This window comes from Sceloporus undulatus, chromosome 4 (genome assembly GCF_019175285.1).
Source record: "Sceloporus undulatus isolate JIND9_A2432 ecotype Alabama chromosome 4, SceUnd_v1.1, whole genome shotgun sequence".
Taxonomy (NCBI): Eukaryota; Metazoa; Chordata; class Lepidosauria; order Squamata; family Phrynosomatidae; genus Sceloporus; species Sceloporus undulatus.
The window spans coordinates 3,103,791-3,124,786 of NC_056525.1; the positions used below are offsets into that span (position 1 = coordinate 3,103,791).

General features: G+C 43.4%; 1 protein-coding gene across 2 annotated transcripts in view; it reads left to right on the top strand.

Annotated features, from left to right (window-relative positions):
* NOL4L (nucleolar protein 4 like) overlaps positions 1-20,996 on the top strand; it is a 203,580-nt gene that overhangs the window by 101,452 nt on the left and 81,132 nt on the right. For both annotated transcript variants that reach the window (XM_042461914.1, XM_042461915.1), the window contains exons 3-4: positions 10,917-11,028; positions 15,675-15,784. In XM_042461914.1, coding sequence (XP_042317848.1) covers positions 10,917-11,028; positions 15,675-15,784 — 222 coding nt within the window. The remainder of the gene's footprint in view (positions 1-10,916; positions 11,029-15,674; positions 15,785-20,996) is intronic.

The following is a 20,996-nucleotide window of genomic DNA, read 5'->3' on the forward strand; positions in this document are numbered from 1 at the left end:
GGCTGTGGGTCAGACAGCCGGAAGGCTGCCCCTGTCATTGCCTTAGCTGGGGGATGGCGGAGCAATTGTGTGCTCCGATTCTCCCTGCCTATTGGCAAGTGACCTCTCCATAATGGAGGAGGGCAAGGCCACCAGCAGAACTACCATTCAGAGAACTTTCTGCTTGTTTCCACAGCAGACAGCCTCCTCCCCTTGTCGTCCCCCCTCTTCCTAGTTTGACTCCCAGGAGTGCTAATCTATGCCTCGCACGACCTCGGGGAACAGCCTGGATCTGTCTGCCTTTCCCAGGCCTGCCAGTCCTTGCAACAAGGCTGCTGGGCGGCTGCTTCTCCGCTGCCCTCTGTCCGGCTGCTTGAGCTGATCTCATCACATTAGCCGGTCAGTATCCCTTCCTGACCTGGCTGGATTCTCCAACATCTACCCTCCCCAGTGCCCTCCTTGCAGCTACTGGCCGACCTGAATTAATCTGAGACGTCAGGTTCAGGAGGCAAAATTCCATGTGTTGCATTGTGGCCTGGAGAGTGAGGACTGTGCTACACCAAGGGAAATCCTGTCTTAGGAGGAGAGACGTGGGTGTCACCTTATTGGTGCTTGGCCACCTCACAGGGGGACCAGAAATCTCCTCCGTTTTGAGCATGACTTGTTGTTGTTGTTTGCTGCCCTTGAGTCAGTTCCAACTCATGGTGACCCTGTGTATGAGACATCTCCAAGAATCTCTATCCTACACTGCAGTCTTGCCCAGATTCTGCAAACTCTTACCCATAGTAACAACCCTAACTGAGTCTGTCCATCTGGTTTGTGGTCTTCCTCTCTTTCTTCTACTTTATTCTATTCTCTACCTTTCCTAGCCTTATTGTTTTTTCTAGTGATCCATGCCTTCTCATGATGTGGCCAAAGTACAATAGTCTCAACTTGACCATCTTTGCTTCCAAAGAGAGCCTTGGTCTGATCTGTTCAAGAACCCATTTGTTTGTCTTCTTGGCTGTCCATGGGATCCTAAGTACTCTTCTCCAGAACAACATTTCAAATGAGTTGGTTTTCTTTCTGTCTGCCTCCTTCACTGCCCAGCTCTCACATCCGTAAATGGAGATGATGGGGAATACAATGGCCTGAATGATTCTGACTTTAGTGCTCCGTTGTATGTCTTTGCTCTTCAGTATCTTATCCCTTTCGTTCATAGCTGCCCTTCCCATTCCTAGTCTTCTTCTTTCTTGACTGCAGTCTCCATTCTAGTAAGTGTTTAATCCTAGAGATGGGAATTCTTTAACAATTTCAATTTCCTCATTGTTTAGATTGAATGTGGGTATCTCATCTCTCGTCATTATTATTGTTTTCTTTATGTTCAGCATCAGACCTGCTTTTGCACTTTCTTCTTTGTCCTTCCTTATTAACTGTTCCAATTCCTGAGCATGACTAAGAAGCATGGATTTACATCTATAGTAGTGTTTTTAGTTTTTATTTTGTTACGCTGCACAGTTGGCTTTAATGGCCTACATTTTATTTAAATGTCCTACATTTTGCAGTGCCTTGTCCTCCTTTGCCATTAGGACATCTGGTCACCTCATTTCTTATCAGAGAGGTCTAATGCTCACTGAAATGGTCAACTTGTGTCTGGGCTGAACCACTTTAGTGGTTTCACATTATTTATGGTATTTATATTTCCCCCTTTCTCTGGGGAACTGGGGGAGGATGAATTAAAATATCCCTGCAAATAGATACCTTGAAGTCATGGAGGAGTTTTCTAGCATAGCTTTCTCCCTGATATGCTGCTTTTCTGAATTGCAGTGTTTTTCCTTGCAGACCACACATCTGAAATGGTACAGTGAAGAAACAGAGTTCTGTGATAACTGGAGTGTAGTCCCTAGAAAGTTTGCCTTTGTCTGTTGCCTCCTGTGAGCAGTCAATCAGGTTAAAAGTTTGGAAAGGGAGCTAATTCATTGCTTGCTTGGTAGAACATCCACCATAGATTAGCTGACTGTTTTTTTTAGCTTCTATCACACTTCAGAAACAAAGCAGTTTGACACCACTTTAACTTCCACGGCTCAGTGTTACGGCACTTTGGGATTTGCAGTTTGGTGAAGCACCAGAGTTTTCTGACAGGGAGGGCTAAATATGTCACAAAACTACAAGTCCCAGAATTCCACACCACTGAATCACAGTAGTTAAAGTGGTGTCAAACTGCATTATTTCTGCAGTGTGACAGTAGCCTAAGAGAGGGTTTGCTGGAGAGAAAAAGTGAGATGGAATTGCTTTTCATTCTGGTTTCCCTAAAAGGGGGAAGTGCAAGAAAGGGGCCTCTTTGAATTAAGTCACAATTTTCCCACAATTCCTCCTGGGGTAAGTGGTGTAACTATGACTCAAGAAGAGACATAACTCCTACACATGCAGTTTGGTTTTTGCATCCACTTAGTGCTTGTTTTCTTTAAAGTGTGTCTTGTCAGTTCTTTGTGGTGGAACAGGAAGGCTGCTTGAAGTTTTGCTTTCCCCTGGGAGCCCTTCTCCCCAATTCCAACTTTATGGAGAGTAGTGTTTATTCAGAGAGACAGTGTGGTGTAGTGGTTTGAGTATTGGATGACCCTGCTCAGACATGGAAACCCGCTGAATCACCTTGGGCAAGTCACACTCTCCCAGATTCAGAGAAAGGCCATGGGGGGAAAAAACCTTTGAATAAATTTTGCCAAGAAAACCTGGGAAAGGTTCATTTTAGGGTCGCTATCCTTTAATAATAATAATAATAATAATAATAACAACAACAACAACAACAACAACAACAACAATAATTTATACCCCGCTCTTCAGCCAAAAGGCTATTAGAGCGGCTTGTTAATTATAGACAATTCAATTAATTCAACTTGTATGCAGAACATACTATAAGAAAAGCAGGCTTAGACACAAAAGAAGGAGAAGTGAAAATAGGAGGAAGGAATATCAATAATCTAAGATATGCAGATAATCCTAGCAGAAAACCTCCCAGACCTGGAACAACTAGTAAGAAGATCAAGGAAGAAAGTGCAAAAGCAGGCTTACTGTTGAACATAAAGAAAACAAAAATAATGACCATGGAGGATCTTCACAAGTTCAACCTAGACAATGAGTACATAGAATAGTAAAAGTTTTCCTATATCTTGGATCAAACATTCGTCAGAATGTGGAATGTAGTCAAGAAATCAGAAGAAGACTAAGAATGGGGAGGGCAGCTATGAAAATCTCCTAAAGAGCAAAGATATCCAACTAAGCATGAAAATTAGAACCATGCAAGCAACTGTATGTGAAGAAAGCACATAAAAAGAATCATAGAATTATAGAATCATAGAGTTGGAAGAGGTCACAAGGGCCATCCAATCCAACCCCCTTCTGCCATGCAGGGACTCACAACCAAAGCACCCCCGACAGATGGCCATCCAGCCTCTGTTTAAAGACGTCCAAAGAAAGAGACTCCACCAAGAAGAAAATCAACTCATTTGAGATGTGGTGCTGAAGAAGAGTGCTGAGACTACCGTGGATAGCAAAAAGAACAAATAAATGGGTCTTTGGACAGATCAAGCCTTGAACTTCCCTGGAGGCAAAGATGACTATACTGAGGCTGTCCTACACTTTGGCCACATCATGAGAAAGCATAACTCATTAGGAAAGACAATGATGCTAGGAAAGGTGGAGGGAAACAGAAAGAGAGGAAGACCACATGCTAGATGGATGGAATCAATTTTGAGGTCACAGGTATGAATCTGCAAGAACTTAGAAGAATAATGAAGTATACCAACAACAATAACCACAGTTGGAAACGACTTGCAGGCATGTAACAAAGTGCTTATTCACTGATAAGGACAAGAGACTGCACATGTTCAAGGGTACTGGAGCTGCATATGTTCCAGGATTCTGCCTTAGGACTGAAAAATTCTGAGCCTTAAACCAGTATGAGCTCTGACCTGAATTAAGCCCCTACCACCCATCTGCCTCTTTCTTTACCAATGTTTTAGAGAAGTAGTATTGTGAGCACAAAAGGCCTCCCACTCTGTGGAGTAAAACCACTTCCTTATTTTATCTGCGGAGTTCAAAACACAAAAGTTGAGATCCTCTTGGGTTGCTTCCGCTGGTGTGAGCAGCACTGAGTACAGCAGCCATGAGGGAAGTAAGGCAAAGTCATTCCTTGCATCATGAGAAGGTGGCCCCTGGCTTTGTCCAGTCTGCTTTTCCAAAGCCTGGCCTCTGGCAAAGCAAGGTTGCTTGTGAAGTAGGGACGTAGCTAGGATTTTAGGAAGGGGAGGGGTCCAGACTAAGTGCCACCATTATAATGGGGCCTGGGTGTGGCGGCGCAGCAGCACACACCATTCGTTTTTCTAATGGAAGGGGGGTCTGGACCCCAAGAACCCCCCCCTTTCGCTACGTCCCTGTGTGAAGGATGGCTTGGACAGTCCTCTTTCTTGTGGCAACTGGACAATTTATTTCTTTATTATACTGTATCATATATCTGAACATCTCAGGGCAGCTTACAATCAAATCAACAGAGAGCCAGCATGGCATAGTGGCTTGAGCTTTGGACTATGATTCTGGAGACCAGGGTTTGAATCCCAGCTCAGCCATGGAAACCCACCGGGTGACTTTGTGCAAGTCACACTCTCTCAGCATCAGAGGATGGCAATGGCAGATCCCCTCGGAATAAATCTTGCCAAGAAAACCTTATGGCATGTTTGTTTAAGGGTCACCCTAAGTTGGAAATGACTTGAAGGCACACAACAACAACACAATAAATATTAACAATATCTTTGAAAGATTCAAAATATATTGAATATTGTTTATTAGTTAAAACCAGATGATTTAAAACAGATTGCTTGGAACCCACAGCTTTCTCCTGGCGACGATGACAACTTTGTGACTCCTGCACAAGGAAGGTAAAAGCGCACTAACCAGGATTTCGGACCAAAGTGCTGCTACTCTCAAGATGTTTTGACTGAGCTGGGCCATGTCAGTGTAGATAGGAAGGAAGAGCCATCATTACTGTGGTCATTCAGAGGACCTAAAGTGTAAATCCTTTTACAAACTCACTCTGCCAGTTAGAAAACATAGACAAAGGAGCTGCCTTATGTTAGACTATGGCTCTGCCTTTCCTCATATTTTCCATTGTGACTTATGGTAGTTCTTCAAGAACTCTGGCAACTTCTGCTCCTACTCCTCTGTGTTTCTATTCCTAGAGGTCCTTTTCGATGGAAATGCCTGGGAGTGACCCACAGACCTTTTGCATGCAGAGCATACGCTTCCTCCGCCACTGGTGCATCAAACTCTGGTGTATCTTTCAATTTAAAAATGTTAGGATAGGGTATAAATCCTTCAAATAACTGGAACAACATAAAACAAAATGAAAAATAAACTATTGTGGGGACAAAAAACCTGCCAGGTTCAAGATCAAGTTGGTCACATTCAGAGGTGTCTAACAGACCCATTGCTGCAGGAGCAGCGAATCCAAATTGGATAGTTTTTTGTGGGTTTTTCGGGCTCTGTGGCCATGTTCTAGAAGAGTTTATTTCCAATGTTTCGCCAGCATCTGTGGCTGAAATCTTCCAAGAATGCTGATATGGAAGTGAGCGGGGTATATTTATATACTGTGTGACCCTCAGTTGAGAGAAGTGATCCAGGTCAAGCGTTTTTCCCAGCAAACAATGGATGTCTAATTCTAATCATAATTAAGACACAAATCCTCTTTGCATATCCTCCCTCCCTGAGGCCTTGCCATTCAACAGCAGAACAATACACAGATTCACATGAAAATCACTCCTCCCAGTCCAGGGTCACACTATATATTCCACTCACTTCCTTGCCAGCATTCTCTGAAATTCCCAGCCACAGATGCTGGCAAAACATCAGAAACAAACTTCTAGAACATGGCCACATAGACAAAAAACAAAACAACAAACAAAACACAAAAAAGTATAGATGCCAGCCATGGAAGCCTTCGACTTCACATCAAAAATTTTTGTGTGTGGATTTGATCAAGCCACCAAGCAAAGCATGGATTCCACTGTAGGATCCTGGTCTTGGCTTCATCTTCCATCATTGTCATGCAGGTCTGTGAGTGACCTTTTGGGGCAGTCATCCTCTCTCAACCTAACCTACATCACGGAGGGTTGTGGGGCATAGAGAAGGGTAGACTCATGGCTGTGGTGCCTGAACTCTTTTGAGGAAGAAGGGTGGGATATGTTGAGTAAATCGCAGCAGGCAAGAGAGATGGATTTCCAGACCATTCAGCATCTCACTTGAGGGCAGTTCACTAGGTTGATCTTTACACTTTGGGACTAAGGTCCAATTCATGCACTGATATGGCTTGTTCGTTTTCTTTATCACGCGAGAGTTACTCTATTCACAGCAGTAACTCTGTATTAATGATCTGGGAACCAGAGGATTTCAGCCACAGCAACTTTTGTGGTCAGTTAAGTGCATTTTTAAAAAAAAGTTTTTCCTGGTGATGGAGGTTGCTATAGATAGCTGTGTAGCCTGAATAAATCAAATTTTGGGCCATGCACACTGCTCTCAAGAATAGATAGCTCACATGAGGGGAAAGAAAGAGGAGATAAGTAGCTGAGAGAGAGCATGTGAATTTGCTGTGACCGCTCGCCACACTTGGGATCACAAGGACGGCATCAGTGGGTCAGAAGGGCCTCTTCATTGGTTCGTAAAACACTGCTGCTTTTGTGGTGCTTTGAACTAAATGACTGGAAAAAAGCGAGGAGGAAGGCACAGCTGGGATGGGATTCTCGGCTCATTTTCCGATGAGCCAAGCAGCCTCTTCGTCTTCTCTGAATTGCATCCTTTCCTTGGGCTGTGCCTGAAAGAGAATTGCTGACACATGGACTCCTTGAGAGGAGGAAGGTTAGGTGTGAATTGCTGCAAAGAGGCCTTCCTTGGAGAGAAATGGGCAGGGCCCAGGCAACCATCTTGGCATCCTCTAGCAGCGTGGGACCAGGTCCTGGCTCTTTGCTTTCTGCCCTGCTGCACTTAGCTTGCCAGCAAAAACTGGGCTTTGCTGCCACTTAGTGGAGGTACATCTCTCTCTTTCTCTCATTTTAAATTCAGGATGGTTCACACACAACACATCCATCCCTTCTTTGCAGAGGTCCTCTTTTTTAAAGCCAGTGTCTTTTCTGTACACATGAACTTTTTAGGGACTCAGATTTCTCCTTTATAGGAACCCCACAGCAAAACAAACCCCTGTTTTATTCTGGATTTTTAAGAGGCAGTCCCATCAGGATGTTTTGGATATTTTTGGTTTCTAAGAGCAGTCCCATCAGGTCTGTGTGCTGCTTTTCCTTTTGTCTGTTGTGACTGCTTTGCTTCTTGGAAAGATAAATCGTTATATTCCTTTACATGCAAACCAAAGAGGGCTAATAGGAGCAGAAACTAGAGTGTGTATTTCTCTAGTGTTTCTAGAATGTTATTTGGTCTTTAATGTGATCCTCAGTGTAGAAACAGAAACAGCTGAATTGTGATATATTCACAACAGAATCTCCCTCTCAGACCCCAAGGGAACTGACTTTTGATAAGCAGATTTATTTATTTCACACTTCAATACTAACACTATCTGCAGCCATAAAGAAAGAGAGGCCTCAATGGATAGCAAATAAAAGTCTTCACCAAGTAGTTAAAGACTGATGAGGAGCAAAAGTAAACAGTGACAGAAATAGGGTCAGAACCCTGAATGCAGCTGTTCATTGACTTCTGTGCAGGGACAAAGCGAACTACTGATACTATAATAATCATTGTAGAGAAACAGAAGATGGCAACAAAAAGGGAAGAACAAGGGACCTTCCATAAGACCTGAGAAATCAAAGGGAAATTGAAACCAAGAGTGGGAATGCTCTATGACCAGCAGGAAATGTATTATATGAGGAAGTAGAAAGAAAAAGATGATGGAATCAATATACTGTAGAGCTATATAAAGAGATGAAGGATAAAAAATCATTCAAGGAAGGACCATTTGAAGGTGAACTTACTATTGTAGAAAGTGAAGTGGAAGCTGCATTCAGAGCACTTGGGGGAAATAAATCAGCAGGAACAAGTGGCATACCAATGGAGCTGTTCAGAGGTAGTATACCTCTGAGTGTTAGGTGCTGGGGGTCAGCAGGAGAATCTGTGAATCCCTACCTTGGGCTTCAAGGGACTGGTTGTCACATTCGCTTAGGCTTGCAAAATCAGGCAGCAATAGACTTCTCTCTAGGTTTTGTTCTTGACACTATTGCTTGCTTCTCGAACATGGTCTTAGATCATTTGTGCAGGTTAATGTTTTCAAGTCTGTACCTGCTTCCAAAATGTTGAGCATTTGAGATGCTTCTTTCGTGGAACTAGGTGGCATTTATTGCAGCATGCAAAGGTCACTTTGGCAGGGAAGAGGGAAAGAATGAGCCTGATAAGGGCTACACAAGTCAGTGTTTCAGAGGACATGGTTTACATGCCTAGAGTCCCCAGTTCAGTATTCACTTCCAATGGAGATAAGATAGCCCAGGGCCACAGCCCCAGCAAGCTGGAGTCAGTCAGAGGAGACTCTACTGGGCTGCATCATGGCCAAATACAATAAGAATGGTAGCGCTTGAAATACCCAGTAGTCATCTAGTCGATGTCCCACCAGTGCAGGAATCTGCCATTAAAGTACCTTGAAAAGCAGGCATCCAGCATATGCTTAAGAGCCTTCAATGAAAGAGAGTCCATCAGCTTCTAGGGTAGTCCATCCCACTGTCGAACAGCTCTAACTGCCAAGACGTTCTTCCTGACGTTTTGATGGTGTGAGAATGGAAAGGGAGGAAATATGTTAGTAATGAAAATTATTATGATCTAATGGGGTAAGTGAACATGTGGTTGTCTGGATGGTGTGGGATAATAATAATAATAATAATAATAATAATATATTTATATACCACATTTCCAATAAGATCAAAGCAGTTTACAAAATTACAAAAAAAATACATAATACATAAATGATTAACAAAAACAAATAAATAAAATACCTAAACATAACAACTCTGACTCTCTCCATTTGCTAGTTGGCCAAAGCTGATGAGATTTCTAATCTCCAAACCATGGAGGGCCACAATCTGTTCATCTTGGTATACTATACTATACTATACTAAATAAATAAAGTTACTTAGTGGTTTGAGTGTTGGACTATGACTCTGGAAGCCAAAGTTCAATTGCCTGCTTGGCCATGAAATCCCTCGGTGACCTTAGGCAAGTCACATTCTCTCAGCCTCAAAGGAAGGCAATGACAAATCTCCTCCGACCCAATCTTGCCAAGAAAACTCCATGATAGGTTCACTTTAGGATTGTCATAAGTCGGAAGGAACTTGAAGGCACACAACAACAAACAATGACAATAACAACAATTCTCCATGGCTGTTTGCATATAGTTGGCACTGAAGGCTTGACTGGAATCACTTCAACACTTTAGTTACTCAGTCGGTCAGTAGGGGAAATCTTAGAAGGGGACAAGCACAAGGATATAAAAATCCTAGTATATCCAGAATAAAACTTGTGAACATAGCTGTGGTCCTGTAGCTATTAGCTTCCGGGCTCAGTACAAGATGTTGGTTATCACCTATAAAGCCCTACATGGCCTAGGTCCAGTCTCCTTGAAGGAACGCTGCCTCCTCCCATACAATCCTCCTGTACACTCCGATCCTCCGGGAAAAACCTTTTACAGTCAAGAAAGACCAGACTGGCGGTGAAATTCCCGGAGGTCCTTCTCTGTCACCGCTCCAAAAACTTGGAATGACCTCCAGAAGAGATTCGCCAGTTATCCTCACGCGAGGCTTTTAAAAAGGTGACAAAAACCTTTCTCTTCCGGCAGGCCTTCCCCGATTGATAATGTCCAGAACCAATTGAATCCTCCTCCTTTTATTATTTTTCTTAGTTGTGGTTTGTTTTTAATTTTGATGTATTGTTATGTACTTTTTAGACTTTTTTTTTACAGTTTAATTTTATAGTTGGGAGGGAGGGTTGGATCGGGGTCTTGTGGGGCTTGGTGTTTTTATTGTCGTATATTGTATTCACTTTGCTGTTACCTGCCTCGATCCTCAAAATGGGAGAAGCGGGATATTATTATTATTATTATTATTATTATTATTATTATTTTCTGCCTCCCATTCTATGATTCTATGAGGGCTGACCTGCCACTTGCATCATACGTTTTTCTTACAGATTTATTTATTCATAGCCCAGCATCTGTCCTGGGCTGTGCATAATTGAATGGGTAAGAAACGAGTATGAATCAAGTGCAAGTGAACCATTGAACCTTAGCTTTCAGTGCCTTGAAAAGAATAATGAAAGCCAGATTTACCTTTATTTCAAGAACAAGTGGGAGTGTACATTGGCAGAGGGGCAGTTAAATGGGTGTAATAGTTTCTCTATGGGACGACACTGAATTAGAGTGTAGAATTTGAAAGACACTTTGCACAAAACCAGTATTTCCTCTGTGTGTGTGTGTGTGTGTGTGTGGTTTATGAACCACATTGCCTCTTATTACTTAAACGCATTTGCAGTTCTTTGCAGAAACCATGTTGTCGTTATTAGCTGTAACCTTGGTAGGGGAAATGAGAATAATTCCACATTATTCAGCTCTTTCAAAGGAGTAATGTAAATATGAGATACGCTGGTGTAATTACGATGAAGTACATGATGTAATTAAGATTTGCAACTGGTCAGTTTCTTTTCAGATACTTGAATTAGGAAGTGTTAGTTAAAATGAGATAATTTACACTGATATACATGTCCTGTATGTACATATCTTGAAAGGTTTTTTTTTTAATGATCCACCCCCTGAGGAATGTGTACTAGAAAAACCAAGGCAAGGCCAATGTGCTTTGATGGTTCTTCCATGTGGCACTGACCCCTTTATCCAAAGCACACACCCAAAAGTCTTCTTGTTCTCCCTCCAGATTGCTGAAACCTATGCTTTCCTACCAAGAGAAGCCGTGACCAGGTTCCTGATGAGCTGCACCGAGTGCCAGAAGAGGATGCATTTTAACTCCAATGGCATAGAGCCCAAAGGTAAAGGCCTGGAAAGCTGTTGAGCAGTTGACTGCAAGTACCATACAGTTGATATTGCTTTCATTTAACACAAAATGGTTATATCTCTTAAGGCCTTCACTTCATGCTTCACTACTTGTAATCACCTAGAGCAGGGATGGGGAAATGAGACTTGCTGGCTGGATTTGACCAACCAAATGTCTTCCTTCAGCCTGAAGGCATTACTACAAGGTCCTGTTGATCTTTTTCCAAAGCACCCATATATTACAAGAGGGGAGAGGAGATAGGAGAGTCAACTGAATGACAGGCTGAAGAAGTATTAGCTTGGTGGTTTGGACTGCGTCATTCTGCCCTCACCTTTCCTGCTCAAGAAACTGTCTTCATGTGAAGCCATGTGGGGTTGGTTACACATCAGGGCACTCGCTGAGGCCAGATGATGCCCACCAAGTAAACTTGGCCAGTTCCATAGATTGGAAAATAAGCAGGGGGGCTGGGAAGGGATTTGTTTGATTTTTATTGTGCTTCCACTGTTGTTAGCCTCCCGGATTCCCCGTTGATTGGGTGGGATACAAATACATTTATTATTATTATTATTATTATTATTATTATTATTATTATTATTATTATTTCATGGCCAGGCATCCATAGTTTTTTGTGGGTTTTTCAGGCTCTGTGGCCATGTTCTAGAAGTGTTTATCCCTGACATTTCGTCAGCATCTTCTCTGAAGATGCCAGCCACAGATGCTGGCGAAATGTCAGGAATAAACTCTTCTAGAACATGGCCACAGAGCCTGAAAAGCCCACAAAAAAACTAAACTGATTTCACTTTCCTGGCAAGAAAGATATGGATAGAGAAGAATCACCATCCCAATTTGAGATGCTGGCTGTCCAACTCTCCAGCCAGTGCTTCACAAATGGAGGCTAGATGACACTTTGGAGGAGAGCAGGGTTTTTTTTGGATGAGACTCCACTCCCTTGACATTTGACATCATCCAGCCATTGTCAGTATTGGGAGGGGGGCACTTGATCTTCCCAGCCTATGCAACAATCCCCTCCTTCATCTCTCATCCAGAGGTGAGCATTTGGCAGAGGTTAGAGGTTTATCTTGACCATCTTTACTGGGTCCCTTGAGTTTATCTGACAATCTCTGGCAAGTTGCTACTTCTCAACCTCATTTTCTTGTTCTGGAAATCAGGAATGGTACACATCACAGGGGTGCTGTGAGGAGACAGCAAATTGAGTTTGTAAATACTTTTAAAAGGAGTGTATAAATGATTCATGGAGCTACTCTTGTGGAAGCTTCTTTTTTCCTGAAAAGCTACTGTGAGAAGAGTCTGAGATGATGGTGAGCCTATGCTCTAGCCTCCATCCCAACAATTGCCTGCCTGCCTGCCTGCCTGCCTGCCATAAAGTTCTTCTCTTCCTTCTCTTTTTTGGCTTTCCCTGGCTGGGACACCATGTGGCCTTTCCATAGTGAAAAAAATAAAATAGAAATGGGGTTGGTTACACATCAGGACACTCGCTGAGACCAGATGATGCCCACCAAGTAAACTTGGCCAGTTCCATAGACTGGAAAATAAGCAGGAATCAAGAAATATAGTGTTATAGATAAAAGGAAATGTCAAGCTGTGTGGGCTACATAGTTTTAAACCAAAGCCATAGCCTAGAACAGGTGTTTGTTTTAAAGGGGGGGGGGTACTGTGTAGGTCCTGGGGGCAATTTCCCCTTCCAGTCCCACCCAACCACCTTCCAACAGTGTTGTCAAATATCCCTGTCTTTATCAGAGTCCTTCCCAAAATGACAGCGGGAGTGTCATTGTGTCACTTCATTCTGATGAAGGTACAAGGCATTGGAGCTTGCAGGGAAAGATAAAAATCTCTGGTATTTTTTTTAAGGCAGTGAGGCTTCAAGGGCTGTAAAATTGAGGTTTGGGGGCTTCATATGGCCCACAGCCTTCACTTTGCCCCTGCCCCCTGAGTGTGTTCCCAAACAAGGGGGTTATTGGTGTCAGTTTGTACAGCAGGAGTGGCATGATGCCGCGCGCTGCACCACATGGCACCCAGTGTCACGGCACTCCTCTGGTGCTGTGTCTGCATGATGCAATGCCAAAGGAGCACAGTAAAGCCATGGTGCCACTTTTTGTGGCTCCTTTTTGTGCCTTGCAAAAGCCAGATCGGGACTGTGGCGTGTCGTTGCTGCAGCCCCAATCTGGCTGTAAAAGGGGCAATATGCATACCCCCTCAGAGACTTTTTTAAAAAATCTTTTTTTAATGTCAAGATCTTTCCCTTCAAAGGGAGTTTGACAGAATAGGAGTCATTACCAAAAAGGCCTGTCACTAGTACCTGCCGGGCTAACAGGGCTCAAAGGTCAGCTGAAGAGATGGGTCTCTAAGGTTGATCTCAAGGCACAGTCAGGCTCCTCCAGGTACAAGCAGTCTCTCAGAGAAGCTGGACCTAAACTATTTAGAGCTTTACCTTAGATGTTAATCCCCTTTGAACATTGTACAGCTAGTATTGAATCTATCATAAACAGAAGGCAGGTCTTAAATCCTCCCTCACTTTTTTGATAGATCTTTTGGACATTTTTGACAATAAATACTTTTGGAAATACAAAGAATATTATTTTCAAATCAAAGGGGCAGCAATGGCCGGCTGAGCCAGCACTGACAATTTATTTATGGCTGATTTAGAGGGAAAGATCATTTTGAATCCCAATAACAACCAGATGTTCTCCTGCCTGACATTCTATATTAGATACAAAGAGGATGTCTTTATTTTCTAATACAGGAAGAGTTTCTCGTCTTCTTCTTTTTCTTCTTCTTCTTTTAAATATTAACAACATTAAAGATCAAGTTCACGGTTTGAAATGGGCTGAGAAGCATGCTGGTGAGCAGTGCATGTGGCAAAGCACTGGTATCTATTGTTCCGACTGCACCTCAGCAGCTACATTCTGAAATTTCTGGGCCATCCCTGTACAGCACCGACCACAATTTTAAGTGCTCTGTACATAATAATCCCGTGAGGTGAGTTTGCTTGAAAGAGGGTAATTTGCTGAGGCACCCAGTGAGTTTTGTGGCTGGGTCTGGTGCCTATTAAAACCCTCGAGGAGTGGCCATAGTTGAGTGGTAGAACACATGATTGCATGCAAGAGGATCTTGGCTTCACTCCAGGGCATCTCCATTTAAAACAAAAGGATCAAGTAGCCATTGATGGGAAAGAGTTCATCCCTGCCAGGCAAAGCAGACACTCCTGAGTTGGATGGACAGGTAGTTTGATCTGGTATAGTGCATTTTACTATGTCCTGTTTGCTACACAGTTTGTTAGCCTTCACTATGGCATTTGCAGGCTAACTAGGTGCAATAGATACAGTCCTTTTCATTGTTCATGAGATCCCTGCCAATTCTCTGTTGTACTCCCAGCACCCTTCTCTCAGCCCAGAAGTGCAGCAGGCTAGGGAAGGGTCCTGGGCCCAGGTCTCATGGTGTAGCTCTTCTTGTCAGGCCAAGAGCACTACCTGGAAAATATGTTTACATATATTTGCCATATTTGTCAACTGTAGTCTGAATCCCATTGTGGGAGAAAGATGAGATCTAGCTGGGCCAAAACTAACAAAATGAAGTTCAACAGGGAGAAATGTAAGATACTGCACTTAGAAAAAATGAAATGCATAGATGTAGGATGAAGGACACCTGGCTTAAGGAGACTTCTACATGTGAAAGGGATCTAGGAGTCCTAGTAGACCACAAGTTGAACATGAGTCAACAGTGCGATTCGGCAGTTAAAAAGGCCAATGCAATTTTAGGCTGCATCAATAGAAGTATAGTGTCTAGATCAAAAGAAGTAATAGTGCCACTCTATTCTGCCTTGGTCAGGCCTCACTTAGTTCTCCAGTTCTGGGCACCACAATTCAAAAAGGATGTTGACAAACTGGAGTGTGTCCAAAGGAGGGCCACCAAAATGGTGAAGGGTCTGGAAATCATGCCTTATGAGGAAAGATTTAGGGAGCTGCGCATGTTACAGAAAAAGAGATTCCACCCCAACATTAGGAGGAACATCCTGACAGTAAGAGTTGTTCGACAGTTGAAGACATTGCCTTGGAGAGTGTTGGAGTCTCCTTCTTTGAAGGTCTTTAAACAGAGGCTGGATGGCCATCTGTCTCATGGAGTGCTTTGATTGAGATTTCCTGCATGGCAGGGGTTTGGGCTGGATGGCCCTTGGGGTCTCTTCCACCTCTATGATTCTATAAAATAAATCAGTAGTGTTTTGTTTTGTTTTAATTTGAAAGGTGCACTCTGTGCAACTGAGGTTGATGCTTAAGGTATTGTGCTTAATGACATCTTCTGGTGCAGTCTCCTGACACATCATGAGATGTTATAGTCAGATCTAAGGTTCTGGCCTTGAAACCTCAGAGTAGCTGGGATCTGGCGACCCTGAGCAGGTTAAGCAGCCAAGGGGTTTAGTCCCTCTTGTGCACCTTTTGATAGAAAAATTAGACCTCATCCCCTCCTGCACTTTCTACCTGAATATAGAAGTGATAAGAATAAAGATATATATGGCAACTCTAATTGGGACTCACACTTGTGACAAAGGCAGCAATAAAAATGTTCTATAGTACTTCTAGTTGTCAAAGAGTTCCCCCACCACCTTTTCCTCTTGTTTACTTACAGAAAATGAACCTCCTTCCTCTCTGGTCTCTGGCATCATTGACTACAACATGCCCCTCACCTCCACCTACTTGAAACAGATGAAGCTACGAGTAATGAATTCCCAGGAGCAGGTAAGCTTTCTCTCCCCCTTATTTATCAGATCAGTCTTATGGCATTCCAGCAAGTATGCACAAAACACAGAGCCTGGGAAACATTTGGATACTAAAACTCCCAGAATCATGCCGCAAGAATAACTGTTGGGGGACTGAGAGGTGTAGCCCAAAAAGGAGCTTTCCCAAGCTCTGGCAAATTAAACAGTTAAATAATTTGAGCAGCAAACCTTGTGTTTCTGAAACAGTGGTCTATCCCTTGAATCATACAGATGTAGTTAATGGGTGGAGCTCTGGGTGGAGTATTAAGTCTTATGTCTTACTTGGAAGTTAATTGGTTTATAATTGTACCTTGTACGAAAGATAAGAAGGTCCACCAAGAAGAGAAACAGTGGAATTCTTTCTTTTGGAAGCAGGGAAGCAAACAGTGGTCAATTAAGTGACACTCACACTCTCTTGTATTTACATCTCTACACAAAGGAAAGGAAATGTGTGCTAGACCTGATATTAACAAAGGTGGAAAACAGTTTTAGAAGACTTACAAGATAGTGGATTAATTAATCATTTGAGGTATCTTTTGGACTGAGTTCCATCTCTATGTATGGTAGAAAGTCTGGATAGTTGATTCTTATTACAGGTTGAGTCTTCCTTATCCGAAATGCTTGGGATCAGAAGTGTTTTGGATTTTAGATTTTTTTCCTGATTTGGAACTCTTCCACTTGCGTATATGTACATGATGAAATATTTTGGAGTTGGGACCCAAATCTAAACAAAAAAATAATTTATATTTCATACACACTTTATGCACATAGCCTGAAGGTAATTTTATACACAGTATTGTCAATAATTTTTATGTGTGAAACAAAGTTGGTGGCCACTGAACCTTCAGAAAGCAATGCTGTCACTATATCAGCCACCCATGAAAAAAGGCTTGGTTTTTGGAATATTTTGGATTTCAGAATTTCAGATAAGGGAGACTCAACCTGTGCTTACGGTAATTTCTTTTTAGCTCTTCTGTAGCAGCTCAACCCTGCAGTTAGGCTAAAACTAAGTATGAAAGGATTGAAGTTAGTATGCATTCTTAAAGTAGTTGTTGACAGGAAAGATCTCACCATTGCCAGGCAAAAGAGGCACTCCTGGGCTGGATGGACAAATAGTTTGCCCTAGTATAGTGGACTGTGCTTTTTTACCCTTTGCTGAAGTGGAGAGAATAGAGGATAGCTGTATTTCTGACTTGCAGGAAAAACTAGAGAGAGACTATTGTAATAAATTTACGAAGGCATGGTGTGTGAACAGGAGAGTTGTAACTGTAATGGTTGTATCTGAAAATGAACAGGTCCTAGGCATTGCTTTTTTAAATGTATTTTGCCACAGTGGTTGAAAGGAAACAGCAAACTGGGTGAAATTGGGGTGTTTTGTTTTTTTGCCAAATTGGCATAAAGTGCTTAATGCATGTGTTTTGAAAGAGTCTTTCACTGCATCTGCACTGCAGAAATAATGCAATTGGACACTGCTTTAACTGCCATGGCTCAATGCTATGGAATTCTAGGATTTGTAGTTTTGTGAGATATTTAACCTTCCCTGCCATACAGCTCTGGTTCCACAACAAATGGAATTCCCTCACATTAAGCCATGGCAGTTAAAGTGGTGTCCAACTGCATTATTTCTGCAGTGCAGATGCAGCCTTCATGGTTTTCATGAGGCTTCATATTTGTAGGAAGAAAAAGAACTTTCACCTCTTTTGAAGCCCAGAATAAGCCAAGCCAGGCTTAAAGAGGATCATTTTGTTTAGGATGAAGAGAGCAGAAAGTGTCCGAGGGGTAATCTGTTAAAATGGACTAATCCCTTTCAATCTCTTTGGCCTGAGATCCCACCAAATGTTTGTTGTGTTGTTGCTTTTAATCATTGGTTGGTAACCTGTCCCCAAGGGTCCCTGCATTTGAGGCTCTGAACCTAATTCTGCCTAAGGGGCTGCTGTGTCTAAGACCTTTTGAAGCATCCTCATCTTTCAGGGTTGTGTCCCGACAACAAATATTTCGCTCTCACAAGATGCAATAATGGCCACCGGCTGAGATTTCTGCAGGGTGGGGAGATGTTTAAGGGGACACTGTGCCCACATTTTGTTGTTGTTGTGTGCCTTCAAGTCGTTTCTGACTTATGGCAACTCTTAGGTGACCCTATCATGGGGTTTTCTTGGCAAGATTTGTTCCCCTAAGGCTGAGAGCATGTGACTTGACCAAGGTCACCCGATGGGTTTCATGGTCTAGCTGGGAATCGAAGCCTGGTCTCCAGAGTCGTAGTCCCATGCTCAAACACCTACAACACACTGATTCCCATGTCTAAATTACCCAGAGGTTTTGTCAGAGAGCATTGGACACTTGGTTAGGCTGTGCTAGATCTCATCTGCTTACTTGTTCTATTCTTACATAGCCATATTTCAGTTAACAAGGCAGATAGGTTCCTGAGCATTGCTTTTTGGTACCAGAGTCAGAAATAACATAAACAAAAAAGTTCAACATAATTTTAAAAATAGTTTTTCGTGGGTTTTTTGGGCTATATGGCCATGTTCTAGAAGAGTTTATTCCTGACATTTGCCAGCATCTGTGTTCTGGGAGGATATTCAAAGAGGATTTGTGTCAACTTCAACTAAGACAACTTCAACAGGAAAGAAGAAACCTTGAAGTTAGCAATGTTTGGCTACCCGTCCTGAAAAACACTAAAATCAAGACCCAGCAAATGCAAATGAAAACCACCCAGGATCAAGGATTTTTCCTGCAGACAATGGATCTCTGATTAAACAGACACTAACCTCTTTGCATATCCTCCCACCCGGAGGACTTGCCATTAAACAACCGAACATGGAAATCACTCCTCCCAACCCAGATTCATACAGTATATATAAATACCCCACTCTCTTCCATGCCAGCATTCTCTGAAGATGCCAGCCACAGATGCTAACGAAACATCAGGAATAAACTCTTGTAGAACATAATAATAATAATAATAATAATAATAATAATAATAATAATAATAATAATTTGTATACCGCCCTCTGGCAAACCAATCCGGGCGGTTAACAACAGTAAAATATAAAATATGACAATTAAAAACACTTTATCCCTCCCCCCCTTAAGACAATATTAAACAGTATAACATATTAAAACACAATGTCAATGCATAAAAACAACAATTAGAAACTAAAAACCGTGATATCCCTCTGTTGATCCTCGACCATCACTAAGATGGGGCCACGGGAGGAATGAGGGAATCAGGAACCTGGGCCGGGATGGTTAATCTGGAAAGGCCTGCCGGAAGAGATCCGTCTTGACCGCTTTTTTAAAGCTGTCTAATGATGTTATCTGACGGATCTCATCCGGCAGGTCGTTCCAGAGTTTGGGGGCGACAGCAGAGAATGCCCTCTGGGAGGTCACCACAAGCCTAGATTTTAAAGGCTGCAGTAAGTTCCTCCCAGAGGACCGGAGAGCGCGGGGAGGATTGTACGGGAGGAGGCGGTCCCTGAGATAGCTTGGACCCAAGCCATTTAGGGCTTTAAAGGTGATAACCAACACCTTGTACTGGGTCCGGAAGCTGATAGGCAGCCAGTGGAGGGACCTCAAAACCGGAGTAATGTGGTCCCTCCTAGATGTTCCTCAGACAAGCCTGGCTGCCATGTTTTGAACCAGCTGTAATTTCCGAGTCAAGCACAGGGGTAGCCCCATGTAGAGTGCATTACAGAAGTCAAGGCGTGAGGTTACCAGCGCGTGCACAACCGTCTCGAGGTCCCTTACTTCCAGAAAAGGGCACAGCTGGCGTATCAGCCGAAGCTGATAACAGGCACTCCTGACCGTCGCATTTACCTGATTTGTCATCAGGAGCGACGAGTCAAGGAGCACCCCCAGACTGTGAACACAGTCGCTGGAGGAGAGTGTGACCCCATCCAGGACTGGAGGTTGCAACCCAATTCTTGGTTTCGGGGCCGCTACCATGAGCACCTCCGTCTTGTCTGGATTCAGTTTCAATCTGTTTTTCCTCATCCAGCCCATTACCGCCTGAAGACATTCATTGAGAGAAGAGATGCCATCGGAATTCGAGGCCGACGAACGAGATACAGAGAAATAGATTTGGGTGTCATCAGCGTACTGATAACACCCAGCACCATGACTCCGTATTATCTCACCCAGTGGCTTCATATAGATGTTAAATAACATCGGGGACAAAATAGCCCCCTGAGGAACCCCACAAGTGAGGTACCTCTTACTGGAGCTACAGTCCCCGAGTAGCACCCTTTGAGACCTGCCCGAGAGGAAGGACCTGAACCACTGCAGAGCAGTGCCCCCGATACCTAACCCCCTCAGGCGGTCCAAGAGGATGCCGTGATCTATAGTATCAAAAGCCGCTGAGAGGTCTAAGAGCACCAACAGGGTCACACTCCCCTTGTCAATGCTCAGACGCAGATCGTCGGTCAAGGCAACCATGGCAGTCTCAACCCCAAAGCCTGTCCTAAAGCCAGTTTGAAATGGGTCTAGATAATCGGTTTCATCCAAGACAGCTTGGAGCTGAAAGGCAACCGCCCTCTCGATCACCTTGCTCAAAAATGGCAGCAATGACACCGGCCTATAATTCTTCATATCCAGGGGGTCTAGGGAAGGTTTTTTCAGGAGTGGCCTAACCGCCGCTTCCTTTAAACAAGATGGAACATGTCCTTCCCTGAAGGATGCACCGATGATATCCGTGAGGAATCTCATCAATGCATCCCCCCCCTGGACGGCCAGCCATGATGGGCAAGGGTCGAGAGGGCAAGTTGTCTTCCTCACCTTACCAAGCAGCTTGTCCACGTCATCAGTACTCACAGATTGGAACTGATCCAGTATAACTACATCGGCGGAGTCACTGGATGCCTCGCCTGTCGACTCTGTTTCAACTGTGGCATCTAAGTCGGCTCTTATCTGAGAGATTTTGTCTGCAAAGTAGTTGTTAAACGCGTCACAGCAGGCTGTCGTCGGGTTAAGTAAGGGATTTGGCGCAGGGGGCACCTGTGTCATTTCCCTCACCACCTTAAACAGCTCTGCTGGACGGGACTCTGCAGATGCAATACGTGCAGAGGAGAAGGCTCTCTTCGCTGCACGTATTGCCTCCCGATAGGAACGAAGAAAGTTCCTATGGCGAGTTCTGTCGGATAAGAGTCGAGTCTTCCGCCACCTGTGCTCTAGCCGTCGTCCAAACCGCTTCATCT